This window comes from Netta rufina (genome assembly GCF_964035555.1).
Source record: "Netta rufina genome assembly, chromosome: 1".
NCBI classification, from domain to species: domain Eukaryota; kingdom Metazoa; phylum Chordata; class Aves; order Anseriformes; family Anatidae; genus Netta; species Netta rufina.
In genome coordinates, this window is record NC_140123.1 from 1,380,339 (window position 1) to 1,407,155 (window position 26,817).

The following is a 26,817-nucleotide window of genomic DNA, read 5'->3' on the forward strand; positions in this document are numbered from 1 at the left end:
CTGTGGGGATGTGAGGAGACACCATGAGGACACGTAAGGGGACAGTGCAAGGCTGTGGGAATGTGAGGGAGTCTGTCAGGGGACAGTGCGAGGCCATGGGGACATAAGCGGACATTGTGTAGATGGCATGAGGCAGATGGGACGTGTGGGGACACCATGGCGATGTGTGAGGGGACAACACAATGCTGTGGGGACATAAGGGGACACAATGCGGATACGTGAGGGGACAGTACAAGTCTGTGGGGACATGAGAGAACACAGTCCGGACTTGACAAGAGGGCATAAGGCCATCTAGAACGAGAGGCGGGCACCCGCCAGGGCGGGTCGTCCCCAAGCCCCTCCCGGCGCCTCCGCGCCCGGCGCCATGTTGCTGTCCCCGCGCGGCTGCCGTCGCGTTGCCATGGCGGCGGCCCGGCCGCCTCAGCGCTGAGGTGCGCGGGAAGGGCGCGGGGAAGGGGCCGGCCCTCATCCGGCCGCCATGGAGGACGAGCTGTACCTGGAGAACATCGACGAGTTCGTCACCGACCAGAACCGCGTGGTGAGTCCCGATACCTGCGGCTGGGGGGGCCCCTCCGTGCCCTGTTTCAGCTCCCCCAGCCGAATATCTGCCGGTGGAGGGGGTGGTGGCGGAGTTTTTCCACAGGTCGCCGCTCCACAGGTTGCCATGAGTGCTGATTTCCACTCGTACGGGGCCAAAAATGCTTTTTTTAATCATTTTTTTTTCACCCCCTGTAATAGTTTAGTGTCTCTGAAGGGAGTTAGTGATGGCATTATTCCCATCACAGGAAAAGCAGCTCTCCCCAGCCTCCTTATCCGCCATAACCTGTTTTTTTTTTCTCCACAAACAAACCCAAATCGCTGTGGTGACAGCAAAATTTTACCTCAAAAAATAAAACTCAGAGGAGTGCCTGGAACCAGGAAGGGATTGAGGCGGCCCTGCCCACCCTTTCAGCTACTGCCGGGTCAGCCTAAAAACAATTGCCATTTATCACCTGTAGCATCTTGAAGCCTTGTTACTTGTAGGAAGGTTCAGAAACACAGTACCCAAGTGTGTCTGGTTTTATTTCAAAATAAAAACTTAGCCTGGAAACCCATCCAGTAAAGTTGCCACATCCTTGCGGCTGTCAAAGGATTTGTCCTAACACGAGCTGCCTCTGTCATTATAATTTATTTCCATAAAGTGGTAGACTAACAACAACTCAATTAACAGTTGTGCTTGAGGCAGGAGAGGCCCTAGCCTGAGGTTTGATGTAAAAAAGAAGGCAGAAAGGGAGGAGAAGGAGGTATAAGGATGTGCCCTGTTCAAATAGAGCAGCAAGTTATGGAGCTGCTGGCTCCTGGAGGGCTGTGGTGCAGCCAGAGATCCCCGGTCCCTTGTGACGGGGAAATTTGGGAAGTCCTCGGTGGTTTGGGGTGAGCAGCGAGTGCTTCTCACAGCCAGGTGTTGTGCTGTTCCAGTTCCTTCTCAGTTGTGAAGCTGAGCACTGAATGGCTTTGTCTGTGCAGTGGCAGTTCAAAAAGGTATTCACAGAAACACACCTGTTAAAATGTAGTCATAAAAATGCACCTTTTAGGGTCGGGAGATCGTTCAGATCTTGGGGGTTAAATCTATTCAGTGCAGCCCAGAAGGAGGGGGGGTGTCCACATGCTCTCACTTCTAACAGGTTTTGTGGTGGGTTTCCTGGGGAAGGGGGTCTTAAAGGGTTCGACTTACCCTCGGGAGGATGTGTGAGGTTTAACAGTCAAAAGAGTGAGGTTTTCTTAAAGTTTTTTTTCTTCTTTTTTTTTCTTTTCCAGGTGACATACAAATGGCTGAGCTATACTTTAAAAGTTCACGTCAACCAGGCTAAACAGTAGGTATTGGTATATCCTGCAAGTGTTTGCTTTTGTGTCAGAGCCTTGCTATTACTGTTTCCCTGCCTGTGGTTAACATATGAAAAGGATCTCTCTGGATGATGGGGAATCAGCTGTACCGTCAGAACATCGTTTGCTTCTCCAAATTTTGCTTAAATGTGTAACTTTGGGTATATTTGGGGGAATAAAAATTACTGCAACCTTTTAAAATATTCCATTAAACAAAGTATGAGCTCTCAAGGATTCTGGGGTTGTTTTTACACAGCCAGGTAGGGCTAAGCAGAGTTAAGGATCTAAAGGTCGCATGAGCACGTCAGGTCCCATAATATAAATCCTTTTTCTCCTTGTTCCCACCCAGAGCTGGGACCTAAAGGAACGTTTGTGGTGTAGCTTCAGCTGTTTTGTCCTAACTGCTTGAACATCAGCTTGGGCATCTAATGTGCTGAAAGATGGGTCTCTTTCCTCAGTGTGTGTTGGACAATTTAGGTGACGGGTGCTGCAGTGTGCTTCGCTGCTGGTGCAGACCTGGGTGGGATGGCTCCTGTGTCCTGGGATGGAAGGACACGGGCTCTGTGGGAAGGACGGGCAGGGGAAGCGAGGAGAGGACGTCCCCTGGTTGTCAGTGAACCTCATAATCACAAGCCCTGAGCCTCATTTGGGAGGTTTCAACCAGGAAGGTTTGATTTTCAGTGCAGGAGGCTCCAGGAATGCACTGCTGGCAGCTTCCTCCTCCAAGAGATAGAGGAGCCGATGCAACCAGGGCTGCAGTGACCACGACATGGAGCCATTTAGGATCCTGAGGGCAGCAAGGAAGGAGCACAGCAAGCTCTCTACCCTGGGCTTTGGGAGAGAAGACTCTGGCTTCCTCAGGGATCTGCTTGGTAGAATACCACAAGACAAAACCCTGGAGGACAGAGGGACCAAGAAACCTGCTTAATATTCAAGGATCACCTCCTCCGAGCTCAGCTTCGATGCATCCCAACAAAGAGAGAGTCAGGCAAAAATGCCAGGGGGCCTGCATGGATGAGCAAAGAGCTCCTGGCCAAGCTCAGACAGGAAAAGGAGGCTCACAGAAGGTGGAAGTGAGAACAGAGAGACTGGGAAGAATACAGAAACGTTGTCCCAGTGGTCAGGGATCAGGTTCAGAGGAGTCTGCAAAGATGCTCAGGGGCTGGAGCAGCTCTCCTGCAGAAACAGGCTGAGGGAATTGGGGTTTAGATTAGACACAAGAAGGAAATTCTTGCCTCAGAAGGTGGTGAGGCACTGGAACAGGTTCCTAGAGGAGCTGGGGGTGCCCCAGCCCTGGAGGTGTTTAAGGCCAAGCTGGATGGGGCTTTGGGGCTTTGGGCACTCTGTAGCAGTGAGGATCTTCAGGTATCTCCATCAGATATTGTACCTGGGACACTCTTCGTACACCACTGGTATTGGTGGGAGTTGGAAGCTTGATTCTCAGCTCAATCTCCTCAGCACTGGTCACGCTCTTTCCTCTTGCTGCTGATCACCGTGTCCACGGTTATGTTTGGGATTGGATGTGTGCACCTGGCAGTGTCCTCAAGCACCAAAATTCCCAGCTCCTTTGTCAGGTGGTTCGTAATGCTGGGTTGTAAAAGCATTTCTCGAGGGGAAACTTTGGAACAGGGATTTGAGACAATCTGCAACCATCTGTTAAAGTTTTGAGAGCTCGAATTCGTTTCACCTTTGGTTAATGTTGCTGTTGGACTGTGGGATTCTTCAGGGTGGCAAGGGAGGAAGGCGACCCCATGAGGTTAATTTAATCCTGGTTAAAATAACCACGTTTATGTAAAAAGTTTCCATGTCAGATTAGCTCTGCTCTTTTTACATAAGCTTCACAGACAGGGTGGTGATGAGCTCATTCCTTTCAAGGTAATTAACACTGGTTTGTTTTGTGCAGGATGCTGTATGATTACGTAGAGAGGAAACGAAAGGAGAACTCAGGAGCTCAGCTTCACGTCACCTACTTAGTAGCAGGAAACACCATCCAGAATGGACACGTTGTGAGTGTTTTATTTCTCGAAGGTGTCTCAGAGCTGCTTGTTCTTGCCTTGTTTTCTCACCTTTTGTAACCTTTGGGTCTGAAGCTGAACTTAAGAATTTATCAATTTAAGGATTGAATTTATCAATTTAATTTATCAAATTAAGACTCTCTCAATCTTAAGAATCCTATCTCTCTACCCTGTTGTTATGACCAGACAACAGATTTTAGAAAATAGTCCGGAAGGTCCCTTGTGAGATCAGCTAATCCATTTTCCAGGATCTCCTGTGGAGTAGAAGTGTGCTAAGTCGTGTTTGGAGAGAGCTTGGAATTCAGTTAAAGTTGTCTTGTTAAATAAGGTAACTACTTATCATGGTGTACAAGAGAAAAAACGTTTTGTACTCAAAAATAATTTGGCTTGCTAAGCAGAGCAAATAAATACATTAACTCCTTGTAGTCAATGTATTTATTGTTTCTCATTCCTGCTTGTCAGATTTTCAAAAATGTCATTCATAATTTCAGGTAGGTACTCCAGGAGGGTTTTTTTAAAGAAAATGAGCGAATTGGTTGCCTGCTCCCCTTTTCTCTCATAAGAGTTTAATAAGATGAACACTAAGTGCTTTCAATATTCCACCAGGTGTCTATTCATACCTTTAGGAACCCAAATATCTTTTAAAATGCAATCCACAGTCTTCATTTAGGATTAGTCCATCTCAGGGTGCCCTGGCTTTTGTCAGCAGACGGGGGAGAGAAACAGCCACCATCTTTTTCAGTTTTTCTAAGTAATTGATTCACAGGCATAGGATACTCTCTTTACATCTCCAAATTTGCCTGAAAATGAAGGTAATTCTCCATTGTGTGAGCTCCATACAATGAAATTTATTTATTTTTTTTAAAGCTGTACCAATGGTGTCCAACCTACAGCTTGAGTTTAACGTATTTTTCCCCTGGTTTCTTTTGGAAACAACGAGGTAGGGGCTCTTGGCTCACTAGAGTAGGTGAGAAGTTCATAAACACGCAGTTTTTAAACACCTTAGGGCAAACTTAATAATAGGAATAAGTGAATTCTGACATAGGATATGCAGGATACAGTTGTTTTTATTATTTTTTTTTGTACTCAGTCTTAGCAGCACTTTTAAAACAAGAAAGATTTACTAAGGTAAATGCATAAAGGTCACTTTTTCTTCCTCCCCACCTCATTTTTAAATATCTTGGTTTTGAACCCTACACAGCCCCAGTGACTTCTAAGAAGGATGACCTGCAGCAGCAGTAGTTTTAGGGGCGGAGATGGAGCAATGCAAATTCAGTGCTCCCAAGACTGGGTGCCTGAGGGCTACCCGGAGCTGGAAAATCTGGAAAATGCTTCCAGAAGATGTGCAGGCATTGGAGTAGCTGATGGGTAACATCTGGCACAAGTCAATTATGGGGAGGAAACCGATGAGAGTGCTTCAGATCCAACCCAGTGCCTGCTGGGCACCCTGCATTTCTTTCTGCTGTCAGTAGGGGTAGCCACAAGGCTGTGGATTCAACTCCAAGAGCTGTCTGTCGGGAGACAGGGCTAGAAATCTGTCAGAAAGAATTCTCCTCGGGGCTTAAGCACTGCTATGTGCTTGCCACTTTATAAAGCCTCAGTGGGGGACCAAGACTGCTGATTTTTCTTTATTTTTTCAGGTTGCCTGCAGTTTCTTGTCTCTTGTTCTTCTGCTGGATAGCCTGGTATCAGTTAAACACACAATTGATGGATGGATTTTGTCCAGCTTGTCTGTTTTGGATGCTCTCTGTACTCACTGCAGCCTGTTGAATGTCAGAGAGCAGGTCCGGTCCTCGAAGACTGGAAAAAAGTGCAGGCTGTAGAGCACATTTCCGGAAACATTCGTTTTTGGCTGTTAAATTAATTGCTTATCTTTTTCATTGCATCTTGCTTCTCTTTTGCCCTGTCTGTGCCAGATAATGCTATGTTAAATGTCGTAGCCAGTCTTAATATATGCGGCTACTGCATCAGCTTTCCAGCAGTCGGTCTCCAGCTGCGTTCTTTTGCTTTTCTCAGCTGTGCTGCACAATTGTTTTGTTCTCCTTTCGTCCATATCTCATCTCCTGGTGTCAGGAGCGGAGGACTGAGCGTTTCTTCTTATCTGTGAAGCAGTGCAGTAGGAAAGCAGGAAGATACAGCTGGGAAAACGAACTGCTGAGGGTGGTTTAAAGGCGTTGGCAGAGTTCTGCGAAGCTGCACCTACAGTCTGCAGGCTTTCTCATTCAATAGATAACCGAAAATATTAGTCTTACAACAGATCTTTTCAAGATTTAAGATTAAGATTAATAAAATTTATTTTTTTTTACAGTGCCACAAGGTTGCAGTAGTGAGAGAGGATAAGCTGGAAGGTAAGCAGATCGTGAAAATTATGCTTTTTTTTCTTTGAAAGAACAGCAAAGTGAGTAAAGCTCAGAACTTGCCATCTGCACATAAATGCTTAGTCAAGCTGTCGGCTTCAGGTGTGTACTTTTTGTACTAGCTTTTTCTCAGAATTTTGAGTGTCTGAGCCAACAGCTGGGTAACTTTACAGGCTTGTGATTTGGGTCTGATTTCTGGGTTGCACATTTGAGTCGACAGGGATTCTTTTCCAACTCCCTGCCACTTGACAGACGGCTCCTCCTTAAAGGCAGCAGTAAAGGAGCAGGGCACAGCAATGTCTCACGGCATTTTAGACCAACTGGGAGCCTTCAGGCTTCCAAGGACACTGGAAGAGATGATTCTTGTTATTGATTAAATGCAAGATCTCAATACTAATTTAATATCCCGTGAGAACATTGCCACTTTTGTCTGAGGTATTTGTTTTCACGGGAAAAAAATGTTCAAAAAAAATCAAAACAACAAGAAAACAGCAAAACTCACTTCTGCAACACTGCTTCCCAAACTGCTCCCTTTGTATTGTCAGTCGTTTTATTGTCTGTTTCCACGTCTGGTCCTGCTAATGAGATCCGACCTGTAGCAACTGAAACACATCTGCAGGCTCCTCATCACTTTCAAGTAACATCTCTGGCATTTCAGAACGTACTGTGGCATTTGTCGTGACCTTTACCATCGATATTAATGAACTAACTTTGAAAGACTCGTGATATTTTCCTTTTTGAAAGCGAACCTGAAGCGGATTTCTAGCTGAGTTGTCTTCATCAGGGCAGCAGACTGTCAAGCAGTGCAACTACTGCCTGTCATGCTCGTTGAATTATGCGCGCTGCGTAAAGTTCTGCTTTGCCGTGGAGGAAAGGGTTGTTCGTGGTTTTTGTGCTAGAAGGGAGGCCAGGGGTATGACTGAGATTTGGAAGAGGCTGAGGTCTGTGTTGGGAGCAGGGCTGCGTAGTCTAGGAATGGCCCCAAGAAATGATTGCCGTGTGTGTTTTTGCAGTGCCTGGAAGCTCTGCCTCAACCCAGGGCTGTGTGGAAAGAGCGATACGAGCCGTGAACAAAGAGTTCCTAAAGAACAGCTCTTGCCTCAAGGGGATTGCAGCCTAAACAGCATAGAGGAGATAAAACATTGATTTCAGCAGCTTATGAAAGAAAACACTGCAACACTAGCTGTAACAGCAGGTGCTGCTTCAGTGGCACGGGGAGCAGTTGCAGCAGGGTTGAGGTATCGCCATCTATTTTCTTCCTCAGCCTTAGGTAGTCATATAGGATGTTCTGAATCCCAGACACTGGATATTTTTAGGTAAACACTAAGAGATTGGTCTTAATTCAGTTGTGTAAAGACCAGGTGTGTACAGTAGAAAACACATTTGACAGGCTCGTGGAGTCTGCGACCTTGAATTCTCAGTTAGTGATCATTAGAAGAAGTACAATTAGATGATTTAATTTGCAGGTCCTTGCTGTCACGGGGACGGACTGTCAGTGTTCATCAGAGGCAGAGCCTAATACTGAAAGTTGCCCCCTGCTTCTCTAAAAGCTGTGCTAACGGGACTTCTCTTCTTTTTCCCCTCGCAGCAATGAAGTCTAAACTGGCCACGATTGCAAGCGTGCACGTTTACAGCATCCAGAAAGCCTTGCTCAAAGACAGCGGGCCGCTCTACAACACCGACTATGACATTGTCAAAACAAACCTGCACGACTGCAGCAAGTGAGTTATGGCTCGGTTTTGCTTCTTACGCTCCGTGGTTGGAGATTGAGATGTTGTTACACAGTGCGCTTCAGCAGGAGTCAGCGGTTACCAGACATGCCTGAATTTTTAGAAAGCTAGAAGAAGTCATGCCAGACCCGTCCCTAGACAATAAATTGTATCGTTGTTTTATAAACTGAGCTATCTCCAGCTTACGGTCGGTTCGCTTGCTCTCTTACTCCAGCAGTGTTCCAGTACTTTTCTTGTCTGAAGGCTAGAAACATTTTTCTTATCTCCAGGCCACGCTGAATCATGATCGTTTTTATCCAGTTCCCTGTCATGCAGGAAGAGTAAATCGAAACAGACGTACAAAGACACGAGCGATGCGTTCAGGAAAGCACTAACCTGAGCTTGCCTTCTGTTCTGTGAGCCTGTGTCTTCATCCACTGGTCTCTTCCACCTCTAAAAGATGACTTTCAGAAACCCGCTCTCCGTATTTCAGATAAGAGCCTGGAGTGTAAACAGACCAAGCAGCACAAGGGTCGAAATAGAGAAAGGTTGTCTTAGAATTCAGAGGGACTTCGGTCTCCAGAGAGCATTGATTTGCTCTCTGAGTGGTGCCTGGCTGCTGGGGCTTTTCATTTATGTGTGTTTCCCCCCTGACGGCTTCGTCTTGATGCAATCAGTACGTACGGTGCCGTGACCAATCTGCTTTAGAAGCGGGATGCCTGAATGCTGTGTCACAGGAAGAGTATAGAATAGAGGAGTAGAAACATAGCTGCCTTACAAGAGGGTGGTTGGGAAAATAATGTTCTCGAAGCTGTATTTCAAATACGAATGTCAATACCGCAGTAAGAGCTAGGAAACCCAGCTTCAGGGAAGATGTGTGCTGTTTCTTTGGCTGTAGTTTCCTTGCTGTTTGTGCTAAGGCACCCCTGCGTGGTGATACTCGTGCCTCAGAGGAGCCTGCCTTTCAGATTTGTACACCCAGAAGGTTTAGACAATTCTGAAATCGCTTTCTGAAGCCTACCTTTAATTCTCTGGCTGGATTTGGAGCGGTGTTTCCCAAGCAAACTGAGAAAAAGGCAGCTTCTTCATTTGTGGCCTGGCTGAACTACGTCCAAACCGACCACGTTCCCTCTCCCTGGGACTTGTCAGCGACGTGAATCGCCTCTTACAGCCGGGACAAGATCCCCGCAGTACCTGCGCGAGACAGAGGTCTGCCTATGTGCATGTTTACAGCAAACAGAACCTCCTGGCTTCTTCTGGTTCCCTCTCAGTCCATATATCTCCGAAGCTCTGGGGCAAGGATCTTAATTCTCTTCTGCGTCTGTATGGGACCTCTTATGCTGTGAAGACGGAGGAGGTGGCGAGCTGTACTGGGATAAACAACGGGCTTTGATGCATGTCACCAACGTCAGCTTTCCAAGCGGAAGCAGCTCCTTGCTTGCAGAGCCCAGTCCAAACATTGCTTGTTTTTCCAGCGATTATTCAGTCAATTTTGGATCGAGCCCACAGGTTGTAGCCGCGCAGCAGCAGTAGGGCAAGGTAAATTCCCAGAGGCCTGGGATGTGGAAGGTTTGCGTGTGCTAACTGCACCATCATTACAGACAGTGACAAAAAATGAATTAATTGTAATTTGGGGAGTTGGTGGAGTTGCTCACGAGTGTCTGTGGAGCTGGAGCGAGGGCCATTTAGCATGCTGTGTTGACCGTGTTGAGAACAGGCTGCAAGTAGAAAGGAAAGCAGGAATATTCCCCTTCAGTGCCTCCTCTCCTTCCATTAAAGGTTTGGATGTTGAGGGATTGCTGCTGCAGAGGTGTTGTTTGCTGATCCATTTCGGTTTCTGACCCGCGCACAAGCAGGCTGCATGTTGAGCTGCTAATGCCCAGGCACGGCGATTAATTGGCAGAAAACTGATTTATTTCTTACGCAAATAAAAATTACGCTATGCAATTCACTGGCTTGGAAGGCGTGAGTCTGTGCTCTTTTGTGGCATTTCTGTAGGAAATCTGGAAAGCCTCGCCTGTGATTTGCACAGTGGGGAGCAGAATTCGGTTATTTTTGGGTACAGCTATTCCTGACTCTCAGCGAATTGTCTTGTAGCTGTGAGCACATCGTTTCATTCTTGTATCTCAGTATTCCCCAACAATCACGTTTCAGACTGCTGCAAGCTGAGATGCGTCTCTGCCTACCAGTGACTCCATGAAAATGCCTTTATATAGTTAAGTCACTGAATGTCGTGGATGTCTTCTGAGCCCTGTGAGTAGTTTACTCGCAGTTGTAATTTACTTACCTGGCTGGTGAGGTTGCAGCTGCTTGCTGCAGCAAGAGTGGACCCTGTCAAAGCATCTGAAAGTTGTGAACGTTTTAGATCTTCAGACAGCAACACTATTCACGCTGTAAGCTTTGGAGAGTGTAACCAGTTTAGGAATAAAATGCAGTTCTCTCCATCCCCACCCTGGGTGTGGAGATGGGCTCCCCCCCTCCACGAAATCCCAACAGCTTGTTTTGCATTTGAATGCTCTGGCTCTTGCTGACAGGTTCAGCTGATCTTTTCAGTCGAGGTCTCCATCGCTTTCCTTCAGCGCCAGCCTTTCTTTCTTGTCCCCATGCACAAATTAAATTGCTCTTTTTTTTTTTTTTTTTCCCCCATAACAGGAGAAGGCAGAACCAGCGAAGTACGGCGCTGCTGGGGAGGAAGCCGAGGTGAAAACTAAGAAGTTAAAAGGCTAATTAAATTTCTCACTCCGTCGCACAGGTTTAGTGCCATTCACTGCGCTGCCGCCGTCCCCAGGACGCCCGCCGAGGTTTCTCAAGCACAGACGTCGGCGCAGGCGGGTGCCCAGCCACCGAGTGACACGGGTGCTGCCAGCGTGCCCACGGTCAACGGCCACGGTCCCTCGGCCACCAAGCAGAGCTCGCAGCAGCCCAAGGGCATCATGGGGCTGTTCGCAGCCAAAGCCGCTTCCAAAGCCCAGGACACGAGTAAAGAAACCAAAGCAGAGCCTAAGGAGGCCCCAGGTGTAAGTTACCTCAGACCCTTCGGGTTAACAGCCTCGGGCTTTGTGCTTATTCAACCTCACTAACCTTAACCAGCCGCAGCGTGGCTTCATCCAGCGCCTCTAGTGCTAAATTTGCTGTCCCCTGGGAGCGCTCAGGCAGCACTCTTGTAAGCGTTTAACCGTATAGTGCAGTCGTGCCTCCTGTCATCAGAGGGGAGAGCGTTGTGCCACGCTCTTGACCTCGCCGCAGAAGTGTAGCTGCCGTGCCTTTGACACTTTGACGTTCCTCCTTGAGCCAGATCTCCAGCTAGTATAAACCAGCATAGCTGCATTATTGAGACAATTGTTCCATTGTCTTCAGTGATGCCAATATATACAGCAGTGGAGGATCTCGCGCTCTCTATTGTGCTTAAAAGGATTTGTTTTGAGCAATAAGTGAAATGTGAGAAGCCCAGGTCTTAAAAGTATCAAGGTGTTTAAACTTGGTCTGCGAGGGAGGTTTCAGAGCCTGACCTGTGCGAGACTAAAATGTTTATCTTCCCAGCTGCTGTTTTTTCCAGCACAGGGCTGTGTTTTAATTTTAATCAGTACGAGTGTTTTTAGAGCAGATTGGCCAGTAAATGGGTATTAAAGTGGTAATGTTCTCTGTATACGGTTTAGCCTTTTTTTTATATAACAATTGAGTACATTTTGGTTCGTTTTTCTGATTTTTATAGTGAATTGAGAACTGCCGAAACGTGCTTGTCTGAATGCTTTGGAAAGTTTAGTGTCTGGTTGCCTTTTTTGCATGAAAATAAATGGGATTAAGAGGCCAAGCTTTCAGGCTTTCTTTTTTGTGTGTGATTTTTCATTTTGGTGGTGGCTCTAGTAATGGAATCGAGCAGTGATTTTTTTATTTTATTTTATTTTATTTTTTTGCAAACTGCTCAGCAGAACAGCGTATGTGCCAGAGTAGCTGGATAAAGTCTTCATGGTTTGGCCAACCTGTGTTCTTTCCCCTGTCGGTTACTGTGAATTGAGGCACTGATATTTTGTAAAAAGAACAGTTCTTTACTGGGAACTGACCCAAATCCCAACCACTTATTTCAGTAACGCTGTCAGCCATCACATGGGAATGTGACCTAGGTTAGATTTGAAGGCCTAGCTTAAGGGGTGGTAACTAACTTGCTCGCAGACTTTCAATCCACGTATTATCTAGCATTTTCAAGTTCTCCCAAACAGATGTTGAAATCCAAGACACCGACTAGTCAGCTAATTATACGTATTTATTTTGTTTGTCCAGAAGCAGTGCTGTGCGTTTCGAGGGCTCTGTTTCATGAATAATTCCTGTGGTTACACCTCTGTTTGCTTCCAGGTGTCTGCAGTAAGCAGCAAACCACCGGCAAAGGGCAACATAATGAACAACTTCTTTGGAAAAGCTGCCATGAGTAAGTGCTTTATAACCTGCATCAGTTTTCAGAAACCATTGTGGTCAGGGACCAGTCCTCTGTAGTTTAAAAAAAACAAAAGTCCTGAGGGACACAGAAAATCAATTTTTTTCCACTAAGTAACAATTAAAAATAATCAGTGCTATCAGGTGTCTTGCTATGCAGCTGTGATGGGGAGGCATGAACAGAGATCAGGGAGTAGAACTTTCCCCTCCATTCCCCCCGAACTTCAAGACATGAGGCTTGCTGGATTTCCTTTACATCCCTTCTTTTCTTAAGGTTATTCATTTGAACTCAGAGGGGTTAATTTTTTTTTATTTTTTTGTATGCAGCTCTTAAGGCAAAAATTAGAGAAAAGTAGAAAAGTTGTAAGTGGAATTTTTCAGACAACAAGCTTGCTGGGTGGAGATCAATTAAAATGACGTGTTTGTGCAGACTAACCCAGGAAGGATTTTTAGTGCAGAAGAAATCTGATTTAAAGTGAGTACTTTTGGCTGGAAGATTAGCTATTGGTGAAGCGTGTGCCAAAACCTGTTAGGCAGAGCATGTTAATGGTGCTTGCTTTTCATCACAAACCACTGAGGAGTCTATAGTTAGGTTTAGAGTTAATTACTGCAAAGTGAAGAGCTAATGAGCAGCATAGAAAAGTGAGGGGTGGGCTTCCCCTCTGAGGAGGGGTTGGAATAGATGGCCTCTGGAGGCCACTTCCAGCTGAAATCGTCCAAGTCTAAGGAAAAGATGCAGAATCTTTTGAATACACATTGGAAATTATTTGAAGATGCTGTTACAAAAAGCACTAGAGAATTCAAAGAGTTACTGGGTGAGAGCAAACGGCAAAATTCACTCTCTATGAACCAACTGTTAAAGTCTGTGGGATACAGTTGTCAGAGAACACACAGGGGGCAGCTCTGCTGGACATCTTCAAGCTCCTGCTTTGTTGAAACCACACTCGCTGAGGATGCTTTCAGCGTAGGACTCAAATCTAAGGGCAGGCATTACAATTATCTCCGTTAAATTCTTAAGATCTGAGAGGAGCCCTAGACCAAAGTTCGTATTCTAAAAACCCAGGAAATTGAAATTGCCTGCTAAAGATAACATAGTGGCAATAAAAGAAAGCTTTGGATGAGTTTCTGTGACTTCCCATGGGTCTCAGTCCTCTGCTCAGCCCTCTCAGGGAGCTGAAACTTGCTTGGTGACTGCAGGGAGGGAGCAAATTGAGCAGAACTGGAAATGATTACATGTATAGAAAATACAGGGTGATTCCAGGAGGAAGATTTATTCCCTGCACGTTGATCTGTCTCTCCTGGCTTCAAAGATCTCACCGCTGCCAGAAAGTCCTGAGTTTAACAGTAATTGGGTCCTTCAGCTCTGCGCTATTGATCATAAATACGATAGCTGTCATTCAACTTCTTCCTTCTGAGCTGTTTTCCCTTGCTCGGTGAAGCAGCCAGCCTGTTTGCCAGGCGGGGTCAGAAAGGTGTTGGCAAGAAGTCCCGTAGCCCTCTCAGCAGTCCTGTAGCCCTCTCAGCAGTCTCGTAGCCCTCTCAGCAGCCTCTGTTCCTGCTGACAGTGTAGTTGGTCTCGCTGATCAATGCTTCACCCAGGCATCTCATGCTTGGGATGATCCAGATTTCTAAATCGTCTCTGCCTGTGCTAACAGCACCGCCTATCAGGTTGATAAATCTATTATTTGATGACCACTCCCCCCGATCTCTCTCTTCTGGTACTCGATTGAGGCTTTGCAGCGGAGTTGTCCTTGTGTGTGGTGCTGTGTAGGCAAAAGGGGCTGGTTCTTGGTTGGAGTTAGGGAAGAGACAAGCTGCTACGTTACTAAAAATACTGATTGTGGGCTCTAACCTTATGGAGGCCGCGCGCAGCTCTCGTTGCTGTTCATCAGTCTCAATTCTGCTGTTTCTGGACTTTTCAATGCTTGATTAAAACTGATTTGGAAGGCAATAAAGGTGGATGTGGTGGTATGCCAAGGGGGATGTGTAGAAGGTGGGCTCGCGATCCTGGTGTGGTGCCTTAGATCCTGGAGACCAGGCAAGCTTCTGCCATCGCCTCCGAGCCTTCTCTGCAGAATTTATGAGCTGCTGCAGCACACCTGGCTCGCGGTGTGTTCGGGCTGTGCCATCAGGAACAACGGAAGCAAACCAGTAAATCAGCTGGAGATGTAAACGTGCCCTTCTTTCATATGTAACATAGCTTGGTCAGTGCAGATCCCTTAATGCTTTTACACATCATCTGTAGCGTTGTTGGTGCTCTTGGTGCATTGTTCTGCTTAACCAACCCCTTTTTAAGTTGTCATTTGTACTGAATGCCCAGTGTTCTTTTTTTTACTGGTTTATTCACAGATAAACTCAAAGTCAACTCCGTGCCCGAGCAGCCAAAGGAAGAAAAAGAAGTAGTCAAGACTTCAGTTCCTGTAGCGCAACCAGAGTCATCCCCTAACGCTGTCGTAGAGAAACCTGGGAGGAAAACAGAGCCTGCTAAAACTCAACAAAAGGACAAGAAAAGGTGGGTCAGACAGTTCAGGGTCCCTGTAAGCTCTTAACCTGTGTGTTGATGGCCTGCACGAAGCTGGCTAGTCATATGATGCTGGCTTACGTGCTGTTTTCAGCTACTAAATTGCACTAAATGCGCCTAAAATTACCTTTCTTAGAATTCTTTCTCAATATTTCTTTTCCACGGAGTGCTGTAGGTGCCTCAGGGCCATTTGTGCCATCCCAAACGGGGAGGGACGCAGTCCAGGTACTCCTCAGCGGGACGGGGGTGGCGTTTCGTGAGACAACCTCGTGCTGTGAGCAGGCTTAGCGTGGACCCCCCAGGCAATCTGTGGGGGCTGGCAGGAGCACCTGTGCTGCAGGGAAGGGTAGCATATTCCCAAGCTTGTATGTACACAGCTCCCAGCACACAAAGTTCTGCTTGTTGATTTCCATAGCTAATGTGCTGCTGCTTTCAATGCCGCCGGTTTACTTTGGGCTGCGACTCCGAGGGAATTTTCAGTTCAGCCCTTTGTGTTTAATCCAACCCAAACTGACAGAGACAAAAAATCATTACGGTCTGATGGCTCTCTGGTGGCCTGGGAGTAATTAATTGGTGATCTCGATCCGTTTTTAACCGGAGAGGTAAGCGCACCGCCCAGCCCACCATCGCAGCTGGTGCTTATTGATAGTCTTACCCAAAAAGCTGTACCAGCTCCGTGAGGATACGTGGGCCTTTAGCCTCCAGGCTTGTTAGTCTGACGCGTCTCGCCAACAGTCAAAAGAAAGAAGCTATTTTATTTTTCCAGTAGTCTTTAAAAATGGCTCCAGGATTCTGAGACACTACCTCATAGGCAGTCAGTGGCGAGCAGTCTGTCAAAAGAGCTTCTGAACGATGCTGTTGGGGACATTGGTGTTTGGGAGCCTGAGCTAGAGAGACAAGATCAGGAATGTGCTCTTGCCAGCTTGCTGTGGCCAAGCTAGGTGAGGTGCCGGGCAAAAACTGAACTGCAGAGGGGCTAAAGAAGTCCTCCTTGTTTTGGAGAACTGGATATGGGTAAGGTTGAGAGGCTTGAAAATGCTCTTGCGCTTATATCTGATTGTATAGGTAAGCATACTTCAGCTTATGTGATGCTCATATGTTTCTGAGAGGTACAGAGGTGTTTGATTTCCTTGCTAGCAGTAATTCTATCAGGAACATACTTGTTTAAATGCGTGCAACATTTTCACACACACACACGCGAGGGATAGCATGTTTTCATTCCCTTTTTCTTCTCCTCATTTCTTTGTGGCAGTAAAATGAAGAGGTTGGACAAGTCGGATAACGAGGAGGAAAGAGAACCCGAAAACCAGAAGAAAAAGAGGAAGCGAATCAAACAACTTGAGTCTGACAGCAGCGATGAGGAAGGTAAAAGGCGTGTAAACAACCAGACACATAGGTCAGGCCTGATTTTGATAACATTTCTCTCCGAGGCTGTTGGTCAGGGGCCGAGGGAAGAGTTCAGAGCACTAAGGACCGTGCAAATGGCTGTAGCTCGAGTTTTCTGCTTTCCTTGTGCGGCGTGCACTTCAGCATACCATTGAGATGCCTCAGTCATTCAGTCTTTGTCTTAGCTTAGCTCAGATCTGGCCGTCTCCTCACCAAGTGTGCTGCCAGTCACCCTGACGTGTGTGCAAAGGAGGTTCTCGAATCTCCTGTGAAAGATACCACGCCTTTCGGAGTTGTGGTGCTGGTCGTAACCAGTTGATTTAGTGAGTAAACACTTGCAAAGTGACCCTCCCCGTTCTCGGGGTCATTTTTAGTATCTTTATTCGGTCTGTTTATAGAAATGGTTTGGAAGATGACAGCATTGGAAGCAAGACTTCCAAAAAAAAAAAAAAAAAAGAGAATAGAGAAACTGGAGGCAAACAGTTGAGCCATATCCGATGCGACTCCGCATCTCCTCGGTGGCTGTTGGCTATGATAGGAGCAGGGTGCCCAGAACGTCGCAAAATTTGGGCTTATAATGAGGAACAGCAGAGCCAGATTCCAAAGAATTTGGATAATTGAGGTGACAAATGCCGTTCAACGTAGATAACTGGAAAACAAGTTGGGAGCCGAGCTAGGGAATACGTGCTAAGTGGAGCAGTCATCCAACGAGCTGATCGGGAGAAGAATTTGGAGATCATTATGGACAAGTAATTGAAACCACCAGGATAGTGTAGAGCTTCAGCAAAAAGGTGAAACAGCTCAGAGGTTGCACTAGGGAAGGGATGAGACTCCAGCAGGAGAACAGAAGCTGTTTGCTTGCTCAGTGTGGCAAGCCCACGAGAAATAACCACGAGGTGAAGAGAATCTGTAATAAAAGTTAGGGATGCGAATCCTGTTGGGCGTCGTAGCAGCCTCCATGCCACCTTAGGCCTATTTTCATGGTTTCTCTCTCGCCCGGCATAATTTCAAGTGATCTGTGTCATCAGGCATCCGTCACTTCTACTCGAACTATTCCACAGAATGATAAATCTCTCAGGAAGCCGTTCTTCACCATCGGTCTTAATTTCATCACATTCCTGTGTGCGGCTCCCTGTTTAGCCATAAAAACGACGTATGCCCACGCTCTCTGGTATTTAGTTCTTTAAATGTTTGTCAGCTATTATCTGGTCTTTCCATTTACTCATCACCCAGCCGACTGACGAGCTGCGTTGTTTTGCTGTGAAGAGGGAAGATGGAAATCAGCCCGCTTCAGCCACTTGAAGCGCTGCTCCGTGCCGGGCTGGAATCTCTCAGCTCATCAGTTCTCTGCTAGCGAGCAGGCAGCAACGAATCCTTTGTTCCAGGCACGTGGTAGGGACGAGCAGGGGAGGCCGTTGTTTGAAGGATGAAAGCTTGTTGGTTTGGCTTTCTTTTTGCTGCCAGAAGTTGCTGGTTTTGAATATCACAGCTCTCTGGTCTCTTTTTGAATACCTGTGTTACGTTAGCATATGCTGACTAGTTAATGCCTCGTGTTTTCATTTATTTCATGGTGTGAGACTCTGTGCACACACCAAATGCTCTTAGTCATTCTCCTTCGGTTCATTTATGCTCTCAAGCTTGAGTTACCTGGTTTTGCAATCAGAAACCAGGGATCTGGTCAGGTTGGGGGCCTGGTTACCTTATTAACCTCGCTCTCTCTGTAGCTTCAGTCATCAAAAACAGTGCAAGAAGGCTTCCCTACCCGCTCCTCCGTGGGGAGAGTAGGTTTATGTTTTGCCCATTTTTAACCTACTGGAGACGTACGCAGAAAATTTGGCTTTCCATTTGGAGGATTTTCTTGTCACTGCTCGTGCTCCTCCTGCGTCATAGCCCTCTTTGTTCTTTCCATTATGTCGAGAAATGGCTTTGTGCTACACGTTAGAATTGTAAATTTATGCAAATCATAGCCTGTGTATGCAAATTTGTGTATTACACGGATTAGCTTTGTGCTGCTCCCTCTTTCAAAAGGGAAAGATTAGAAATGAGAGAGTTTCCATCGTTCTTTTTAAGCTAATGACTGCCTAAACCACCCTGATTAGGTCTGCGTTGAGTGCTTTGGTTGCTTGCCCTCCTAAATCCATCTGGACGAAAGAAGATAGGCTGGGATTCTTTGAAATGCTCAGACTGGAGCCAAATCGACAATGTAGGCAATATTACATCCTCTAATCGAGTATAAAGACGTAAGCTGGGTAGAACAACTTTTAAAAAACGTACAGCAGCTGGACTTTGAGAGCTTTTACCCTTGGAAGGATTGGAACGAGGTTTCTCCGGAGAGCAGGGGCAGTTTTAATCAGGAGCATTTGGAAACCGCTGCCAGCCAGGGCTTGGTTCATCCAGCACCCGCAGAATTCACCCACAGACAATCGAGGGGTGAGTTTTAATCGTGCAAGATGGGAATCCAAACTGTCCAGGACAGTTACCAGAGGCAAAGAGCCGAGCTGCTGCTCCCACTGACACATCGAGCCTGCCGACCTCCTCTGGTCGCAGGGACGCTCTGTGGGTTTGAATCCGGGTCTGTACAACCCGTGCACAGCTCTCAGGGCAAGTCGTTTGAGCTGTTCCGTCTTAGCCTGCAATTAATGCACCGAAATTAGCCCCAAATAAACTCTTCTTACCCGAGTGTCAGCACGTTGTACCGAGGTGAAAATGCAGAGAGGCCACAAGGCACAATCATCTCCATTTAAATGATTTTTTATTTTTTTTTTTCATTAAAAAGTTATATTGGTTTGAGGGTGCCTTAGTCACTGCAGGTTGTTTTACTCCCAGTGCCAGAATAAACTACACAAGTGTGTCCACAGAGGACAGGAGGTTTTGGCAGCCCCAGCTATACCAACACAAGCAGACTTTCGTAGTGTTGACAAGTGTTTTACAGCCACTTTGGAGGGTGATTTCAGTGGCAGGGTGACCTACAAACTCTATCAGTTTCGGAGAGCCACAGCAGAAGCACTAAAGCTTCTCACAGTTTTTCCAGGCAGGGTCAGAGCAAACCAAACAAAGCCAGGATTTACATCTTTGGTACATCCAATTGCCCAACTTGTATCCATTTCACGCAGCTGTTGCTGTTGAGTAAACTGTGGGCAGCAGCTCGGGGTTGACTCAGGAGTTATCACATGTCAGAGGGCTGTGCTGGCTAGGGGAGGATAATAAAGCAACAGAGATGGAGCTCCGTGGCGGCCTGAAACACGCTGCCGTGGGAAGGATGTGCCTTCTGCCTGCCAAAGCTGGGGCAACTCATTCTAAAGAGGCTAAAAAAATTTAAAAAAACAAATTTCTCCCGAGCAAGAAGAGCCGAGTTGACCCACGGAAGGTCCCTTAGCAGGCTCTGCTATCGAGCAGAGCTGGCAGGATTTTTCCCAGCCTGGTTTTCAGCCCTCTTTAAAATAATTTGTGATCAGCTTGGGTAAGTCCACGAAGCAGGTTCGGTGCTGCGCAGCCTCGGGGCGCTTCAGCCTGCAGTTGCTGTGAGACTGGGATAAATATTGAGCATTTTGAGCTCCCCGCAGCTCCTCGCAGGCTGCCCCAGCAGTTCGCACCTTCGAGCAGCCCCGTTGTTTAGTTTTTATCTTCGCCGAGCTGCCAGAGCCGGCCCTCTGGAGCAAGGTGAAATACCGAGTCATGTTATCCCGCTCTGTTTGCATTTCTCTGCCTCGCTTACTGAAGTAGTTAGGAGGCTGAGCCCTCGTTTGAAGAATGTAATTTATTATTTGGCGTTGGCAGCCAACCACTGTTTCGCTTGAGCCCTTCTTAACCTACGAAGGTCAGTTGGCCGCACGCCTGGCACAGTCATAACTCTTCACACTGACCTAATCGGCTGGGACAGCTACAGATCCAGAATTCGTGTTACGACGACAGCATGAATGCGGGGCCACGGCCAGCAGAGCGGGAGGAGAAGCCAAGCAGGCACTCTGTCCTCCCGGCCAGCAGCAGCGTTGTTATTGTTAAGCAATAGGTCAGCTGAGGAGTTTCTTCCCCCACGTTCCCAGCTCTCCCCCACGGCTGAGGGCCTGCGTGGCTGTGTTTTGCTCTTGGGCCTGGAGAGGATTTGTTAAAATCACTGAAATTAGTCGTGGAGCCTGCTGCGGGGTGCAAGGTGCTGCTCCTTCTCCCTCCTCGCCCTGCACCGAGTTTGTTTTGCTGTCACAGCTCCGTCCTCCTGCCAGCCCCACGGAGGAGTGACCCCAGCTTTCCTACACCCTGCTAGACTCACCGAGGCCCTGCTGACACTGCCTGAGAGCTTCCAGAGCTGGGCCTCGACCACTGTGGTCAGTTTTTGGTGTTGGATTCCAGGGTTTTGGTCACTGCATCAATCTGCAGCATGAGACGGAACGGAGATGATGACTGGACTTCTTTTTTGGGGGTGGTTTGGTTGTGGTTTTTCATTTCTGTTGGTGTTTTTTTTCCTCAAATCAGGGGCTGGGTGTCCCTGAAAATCTTCTAGGGTGGGTAGTGTTGCACTTAATTATCGGACCGAGGTAGTTTCAAGCTAATAGCATCGATCGTTTGGGTTTTGTAGCCTTGATTGTGAAGCAGTGGCTCTGCTCTCCCAGTGGCAGAGAGGTAGAGAGACTAAGGGATTTGGGAATACGTAGTCTTAACCCTCACTCGTCTAATCTCTAAACAAGTAATGATCCCTCTCTTTAATGAATGACTGACATACATGGTTAAACCATTCAAATTTCTGTGCTTTTTTTTTTCACGTTTTGCTTAGTGGAGCTGATGGTGGCTTCCCAAAAACGCCCTTCTCCCGTCCTTTCCCTTTCACCCTCCAGCATCCTTTCTGTGGGAACCACAGCACGTAGCACCTCTGTGCCGGGTGAGCTGCCAGGCTGGAGGCTTGGAACTCGGTGTCCTGACCTGAACTAAACAAATCTAAGTTACAAGTTGTAAACCTCGAGCTAAATACAGGTTGCAGGCAACTACTCAGGGTTAAATAGATGATCTGAGGCAACGGTAGCCACAGGGGGATCTTAGAGCAGTGTGCTATCAAGATGTTCCTCTGTCCTTCTTAGTCAACGTCCCGCTGTCTCCCTCACCTGAGGAAGAGAGAGCTCCATCTCCACCACCTCCAGCACCTGCTCTGAAGACTGAGTTGGAGCCTGCATCCAGTGAGGTAAGAGCGTTTTATCCAGCTTGAAAGAGTGTCAAGTTCACAATTGTGTTTATTTTCTAGAACAGAACTTTATTGAAGGTTTGGTTTTTCTGCTGACATAGCTCGGTTTTCTTCTCTCTTACCCTGCTAATGGTTCTATGAATTGCTGCTCACATTTGGACCCCCTTCCTTCTAAATCTTGGCCTCAGGAGTCGAGGCAGGGCCAGAAATGAAACCAGAGAGCCTCGGCGTTCAACCTTGTATCACAGAGAAGCTGCTGCGTAAGGCCGGTGGGCTGTGGTTGGCAAGAAGTCAACCTCTGAGCTTAAAATTTACACGTAGAGTTACTGGAAGTGCAGCTGTTCATCACAGCACGTGTCCTGATACCTTGCACACCTTGTTATTTCCTCATTATTCAGAGGAATGATGAAACAAGCCCAGTGCCACCTCCTCACACAAGTAAACGCATTTCAAAAACGTCACATGCCCCAGGAGAGGAATGTGCCCCCAGGGCTGGCAGACAGGGAAGGTTGCAATCTGATTTAAGTTGTTCTGCCTCCCTAAAATTTGTCCTGGTAGGATGGGGGGGATTGTGGCATTAATAAAACTTAGACTGCAATATCCAGAGAAGGGACAGAATTTACAAATCGTGCTCAGCTTGGTTAGAGAAACCCTTGGGGTTGATGCTTTTATGACCCGAGTCTGTGCACGGGAATTTAACTCCTGATTTCTCACGGTACTGCAATGTCCTTCAGGTTTCAGCTGGAGGGAAGAAGAGGAAACGGAAGCGGGTGCTGAAATCCAAAATGTTTGTTGACGAAGAAGAAGGCTGCATGGGTAAGACTGTCCCACACACATCAGTGAGGCTAATTTTTATTGCGGTTGTGTTGAAGGTTTTTGCAGGTCAGCCGCTCCCAGGCCGAGGAAGAGGTTCACAATATCACTTTATTTTGCTTCTACCTCATGCTCCCAGCCTCAATAATTCACCATTTTGGTGAAGGCCTGGTAGGGGTTTATGAAACTGTGCTTGAATCCTAATTCTTTTTGATTATTCACAGATTTTTCTTCCAGTTCTTCTCCTTTCCCTCCTGCCAGCGTGAGCACCTCCTTCATTTGCTCTCCTTCCCAAAGATAAAAGCTTTTAAAGATGATGCAGAGAGAAGTCTAAATTTTGGGATAAATTCTATCTGGGATAAGTTTGTTGTTTTTTTTTTTCCCCACTTATCTTTTGAGGATAAATACAGGGCTTGTGCAACACAGCTTGATAATGTTAGTATAAATTTCAAGTATCCCAGATAAACAAGGAACAAGCCGGGGTTTAAATCCTAGAAGAGGGTTTCTGTTTGTGATAAGGATGGTTCTGCTCTCTGAAGGGGAAGAGAGTTCTTACAAGAGTACCAAGAGCCAGAGGCTTCAAATTCCAGCCTGACTGGACGCTGCTTCCTCATGTGACATGTAACACCACCGTGCTCTTTCCTCCTCTCTATCCTCACACTGCAGAAGAGCTGTAGGAGATCAGAATGTGTTTGGTGTGTTTTTTTTTAAAGGTTTTAAAATTTTAAGAGGCTGAAATACGTTTCTTTGCAGTGCTGTTGTCAGCTAAACTGTATGAGATGCTTCACATTCTGCAGCCTTCATGATCCGAGTAAATGTCGAGGGAGTTCAGCCAGTTCTGGAAGCCCTCTTGCCATGGTGCAGGTTTCTTGTGCACAAATGTGGAGAGACGCAGGGCTGCTTGGTCCAGATCTGGAGCTGCATGAGCCAGCCTGTTTGCACCTGTCTGTATAGTTGTATCTTAAGTTTCCTCTTAGTTTTATTCATCTCCTTTAAAGAAACAAAGCTGGTGCTCAGCAACCTCTTCTCCCAGCCCCAGAGGTTTAGCAGTCCCTTGTGAAGGCCAGACCTTTGGTTTTACACTTCATATCCACTCCCATTTTTTGAAAAGGGAAACCCAAGCCCCTGTTGTGCCTCAGGGAGACACCCCTGGGAAGGTGAGAGGGATGCAGCTGGGATGCTGAGGGACTGGGCAGGGAGAAGATTCTGCCTCCTGGACTGAAAACTCACCACTTCCCAGTCTGTTGGGCAGAAATTGCTGTCTGGTTATTGTCCAGCTTCTCCCCTCCTCTACACGCCCTTTCCGGGCACAAACCTAATCATCTGAAGGCTAGATAACTTGCAAATCTCCCAGGCTAATATAAATTGTTGTTCTTCTTGGAAATACATTTTTTTTTTCCTCTCCATGATGCCCTTTTTATTTTAAACAAGGGCTACAGAGCTGTTAAATCCTGACGTTAGGGTTAGGCTGCACCTCGTATTTTTCCGTGACTTGAAGTGATCATTTTCACAAGAGCTGCAACAGTAAGAAATTGGTGTCAAAAAGCAAAACTAATTCAGGGATTAGCCCTGAGGGAAATTGAGCAATTAAAGTATCCGTGGAGTTTAACATGAGGCAGGTCACCATGCATCAGCAGGGATACAAGCGAGTGCATCTTCTTAGTCTGCTGTGGAGGGGAATTAGTGAGGTTTAAGCTAAAGCATTTCTACCTTGCACCTTCTAAAGCCTGAAGTCCACACGGACTTCAATCCTGGAGTATGTCTACGGCGTTGCAGGCAAATTTGTTTTACATTTGCATGCCTGTGGCTGCCACAAATACAGAATTTTTAAGTTCAGTCGCAATCTCAGTAAAGAAAGTTAATCTAAGATAGATTGTGTTGTAATTGGAGGGGATTAAGCACATGCCTCGTGTTACCAACAGTTGCCACCAGGGTGACAATGCCATAACTTTTTAAAGCTCAACAACTGGCCGGCAGTCTGTTAAAAACTGCTCCCTGAAAAGCCAGTTACCTCTGGAGGGGAAGTTTTAGCTTGGATTTATAGTCCCCATTTGAGCACCCACTACCAGCGAGGAGCAGGATTTCATACCAGTCCTCTTTCCCGTCCGATGACGTCGAAAACCCTGCGTGATTTGATGCATTAATGCAACTGAGAGCTAATTTCCCAGAAGAAGAGGCGTTAAGACGTGTGTATAAACGAGGACAGTTGCTAAAGAAGAATGGTTTACTAGAAGAATACCAGAGCAGTGCTGGGAAGGCTGATACAACGTTTACTAGTATCTAATAATGGCTTTCGTCAGTGGAGCCGACTCCAGTTGCAGCTCAGCGAGTGCTGGTTTCTGTCTCTTAGCTTTCCCTCGTGGGATGCTGACAGTAATGAGCCAGCAGTCCCATTCATTAACACCCCTTGATGTTGGTGATGAGTTTGGTTTTATTGCTAAGGGATTTCTTCTGTTGCCTGTCTGCGGAGAAAGGAGCTGCCACCTGAGTGTCGTGCTCCTTTTCTCACCTCAGAGATGGCTTCATTTTTCCCCAACCATCTGCACACAGCGCAGGAGAGGGAGGAGAAGATCTCCTCTGGGTTGCCTTGCCCTAAAGTCTGGACAATTAAAGTCTGGACAATCTTTCTGATTGCTTGGGCTCCTGCTGAAGTCAGACCAAGTCAGAATGATGGGTTTTGATCGTCCCATCCTCTGATGCCAAACTAAAGATTTTGATTTCGTTCAGATTCATCACTTTCGGGTAGCTGCTTGTCAACCTGTGGCAAGACGAATTGATGGTAGGGACCTGCTAGGGACCTGCTTTAGCTGTGTTTTTTCAGCACAGTCAGCCCTCGTTTCTAGAAGAGGGCAACATTTTAATATATTTGGAACAGGAATTGTCCTCTTGAGTGCTTCCCAATGTGGAGCCTTGGGCTGCTGCTGGCTAAGGTGTACGTACAGCCCATGAATGAACATCTGTAAGAAAACAAGACGTTTTGAAAGAGCAGGATGATGTTAATGCTCCCGGGTCGTTAGCCTCTCTTACATTTAAGAAAGAAGGGATGCAGCCTGACAGAAAACCAGCCCACTCATCTGGATCTAGCACGTAACCTCGAGCGTTGGGCTTGGCCCCTGTACCTGGCATGTACTCCTCGAACCCAGAACTCTTGTTCCTAGAAATACAGAGGGAGAACTGCAGGGAGGAGGTCGCTGCTCTTCAATTCGCAGGCTTAACCATCTCCATTTGTTCTTCTTCTCTTTTAATCAGTGACGGAGAAGGTTTACGAGAGCGAGTCCTGTACCGACAGCGAGGATGACTTCGCCAAGACCAAGCCTCCAGCTGCGCCCAAACAACCTGCACCGCCTGTCAAGAAAGAACCAAAGGAAGAAAAGAAGAACCCGAAGAAAGGGGCAGCCACCGCCGGCAGAGCCAACAAGCAGGTCTCCATCATGGGATTTTTTCAGAAGAAATGAACTCGTTCTTTTCCTTGGTCCCTTTGGCAGCTTGGGAGCTGTGCTCGTTTTGAGTGGCTTACTGAAAGCTGCTGCACTGGAGGAGGACAACATGCAATCTTGTGTTAAGTAAGATATCTTGCTTACTGTGTAAGTAAGCCCTCTGGACTAGATTTTGTATTGGAAAAAAAAAAAAAAAACAAAAAAGTTTTATCTGTTACTGCAATAACTCAGCCCTCTTTACTAAGCTGTATGAAAATCACCACCTAGATGGAAAATCTAGAATGAACTCTTGAAGGACTCTTCAGCTACTTCCATGACATTTTATTTTTTAATAGGGCTTTTTACCAGCTCAGTGCTGAAGGCCTGTTCCACGAGTGGTAGATTGACTGAACGAGGAGTCAAGCTCTGGAATCATTTTTTTTTTTTTCCCCCTGTTTTTACATTCCCAGCTCTCCAGATCGATCTAAATCTTCGTGTTGGTTAGAGGCTGCAATGTAGCAGGTCTTCAGGCACACACATACGAATATTGAACATCTGCTTCAGCTTGAACCGAATGAAATGAATTTAATTTTCCCCCTAAGACCGGTAAAATAGTTCTTGCTCTGCCTTTCATAATCCGTTTTTGGACAAAGCAGGGCATATAAAACGCTCTTACTCTTTTCTTCCTTGAACATATCCTCTGTAAATTGCTCAGATGCCTAATTATAGACGAGGACACTGTTGGTGCTCTGTCTCTGCAAAAACATCTTAGGCTTCCCACACAATTGGCTCCAGTGGAACTGGGGGAAGGCTTTGCTGGTATTGGGAAAGCAACTGCCTCTTTAACCTTGAAAGTCAACGAGTCAAAGGGGACAGTGTTCAGAGGGCTCTTCCGATAACCCCAGGCAGGTGTCCTTGTCTGTGAAGAACCACACGCAGCTTTTTCGTTTGCTTTCCCTGCTGCAGGTTTGTTTTTTTTTTATTTTTAACAGGCACAAACCAGACACCCCAAGAGTTGTTTTCTAGGACATCCAGTCAGCTGCCTGCTGGAGGAAGCGTCGCAGCAAATGGTTCTGAGAAAAAAAAAAAAAAGTTATTGGAGGTGAATAAAGCACTGCAGTCCTGTCGGTCAGAAATAA

The 26,817-nt window shown here is 46.7% G+C and overlaps 1 protein-coding gene across 3 annotated transcripts; it reads left to right on the forward strand.

Annotated features, from left to right (window-relative positions):
- The first annotated feature begins 354 nt into the window (after positions 1–354).
- POLD3 (DNA polymerase delta 3, accessory subunit) lies at positions 355–26,817 on the forward strand. Of its 3 annotated transcripts, XM_084306175.1 has the most exons (12): positions 355–538; positions 1,798–1,853; positions 3,767–3,869; positions 6,187–6,226; positions 7,824–7,956; positions 10,697–10,961; positions 12,295–12,367; positions 14,722–14,884; positions 16,146–16,258; positions 21,349–21,449; positions 22,184–22,265; positions 25,512–26,817. In XM_084306175.1, the coding sequence occupies exons 1-12, from the start codon at positions 479–481 to the stop codon at positions 25,715–25,717; spliced, it is 1,395 nt and encodes a 464-aa protein (XP_084162301.1). In that variant the 5' UTR covers positions 355–478; the 3' UTR covers positions 25,718–26,817. The 3 variants fall into 3 exon arrangements, with proteins under 3 accessions (XP_084162301.1, XP_084162303.1, XP_084162302.1); XM_084306177.1 differs by lacking the exon at positions 3,767–3,869 and having other exon boundaries at positions 458–538; XM_084306176.1 differs by lacking the exon at positions 355–538 and having other exon boundaries at positions 1,798–1,857.

Bases quoted from the DNA above. Each gene is read 5' to 3' on its own strand.
- POLD3 (XM_084306175.1), top strand. From the start codon at position 479: ATGGAGGACGAGCTGTACCTGGAGAACATCGACGAGTTCGTCACCGAC. The intron at 539-1,797 runs GTGAGTCCCGAT...TTTCTTTTCCAG, and splicing joins TCACCGACCAGAACCGCGTG to GTGACATACAAATGGCTGAG. The intron at 1,854-3,766 runs GTAGGTATTGGT...TGTTTTGTGCAG, and splicing joins CACGTCAACCAGGCTAAACA to GATGCTGTATGATTACGTAG.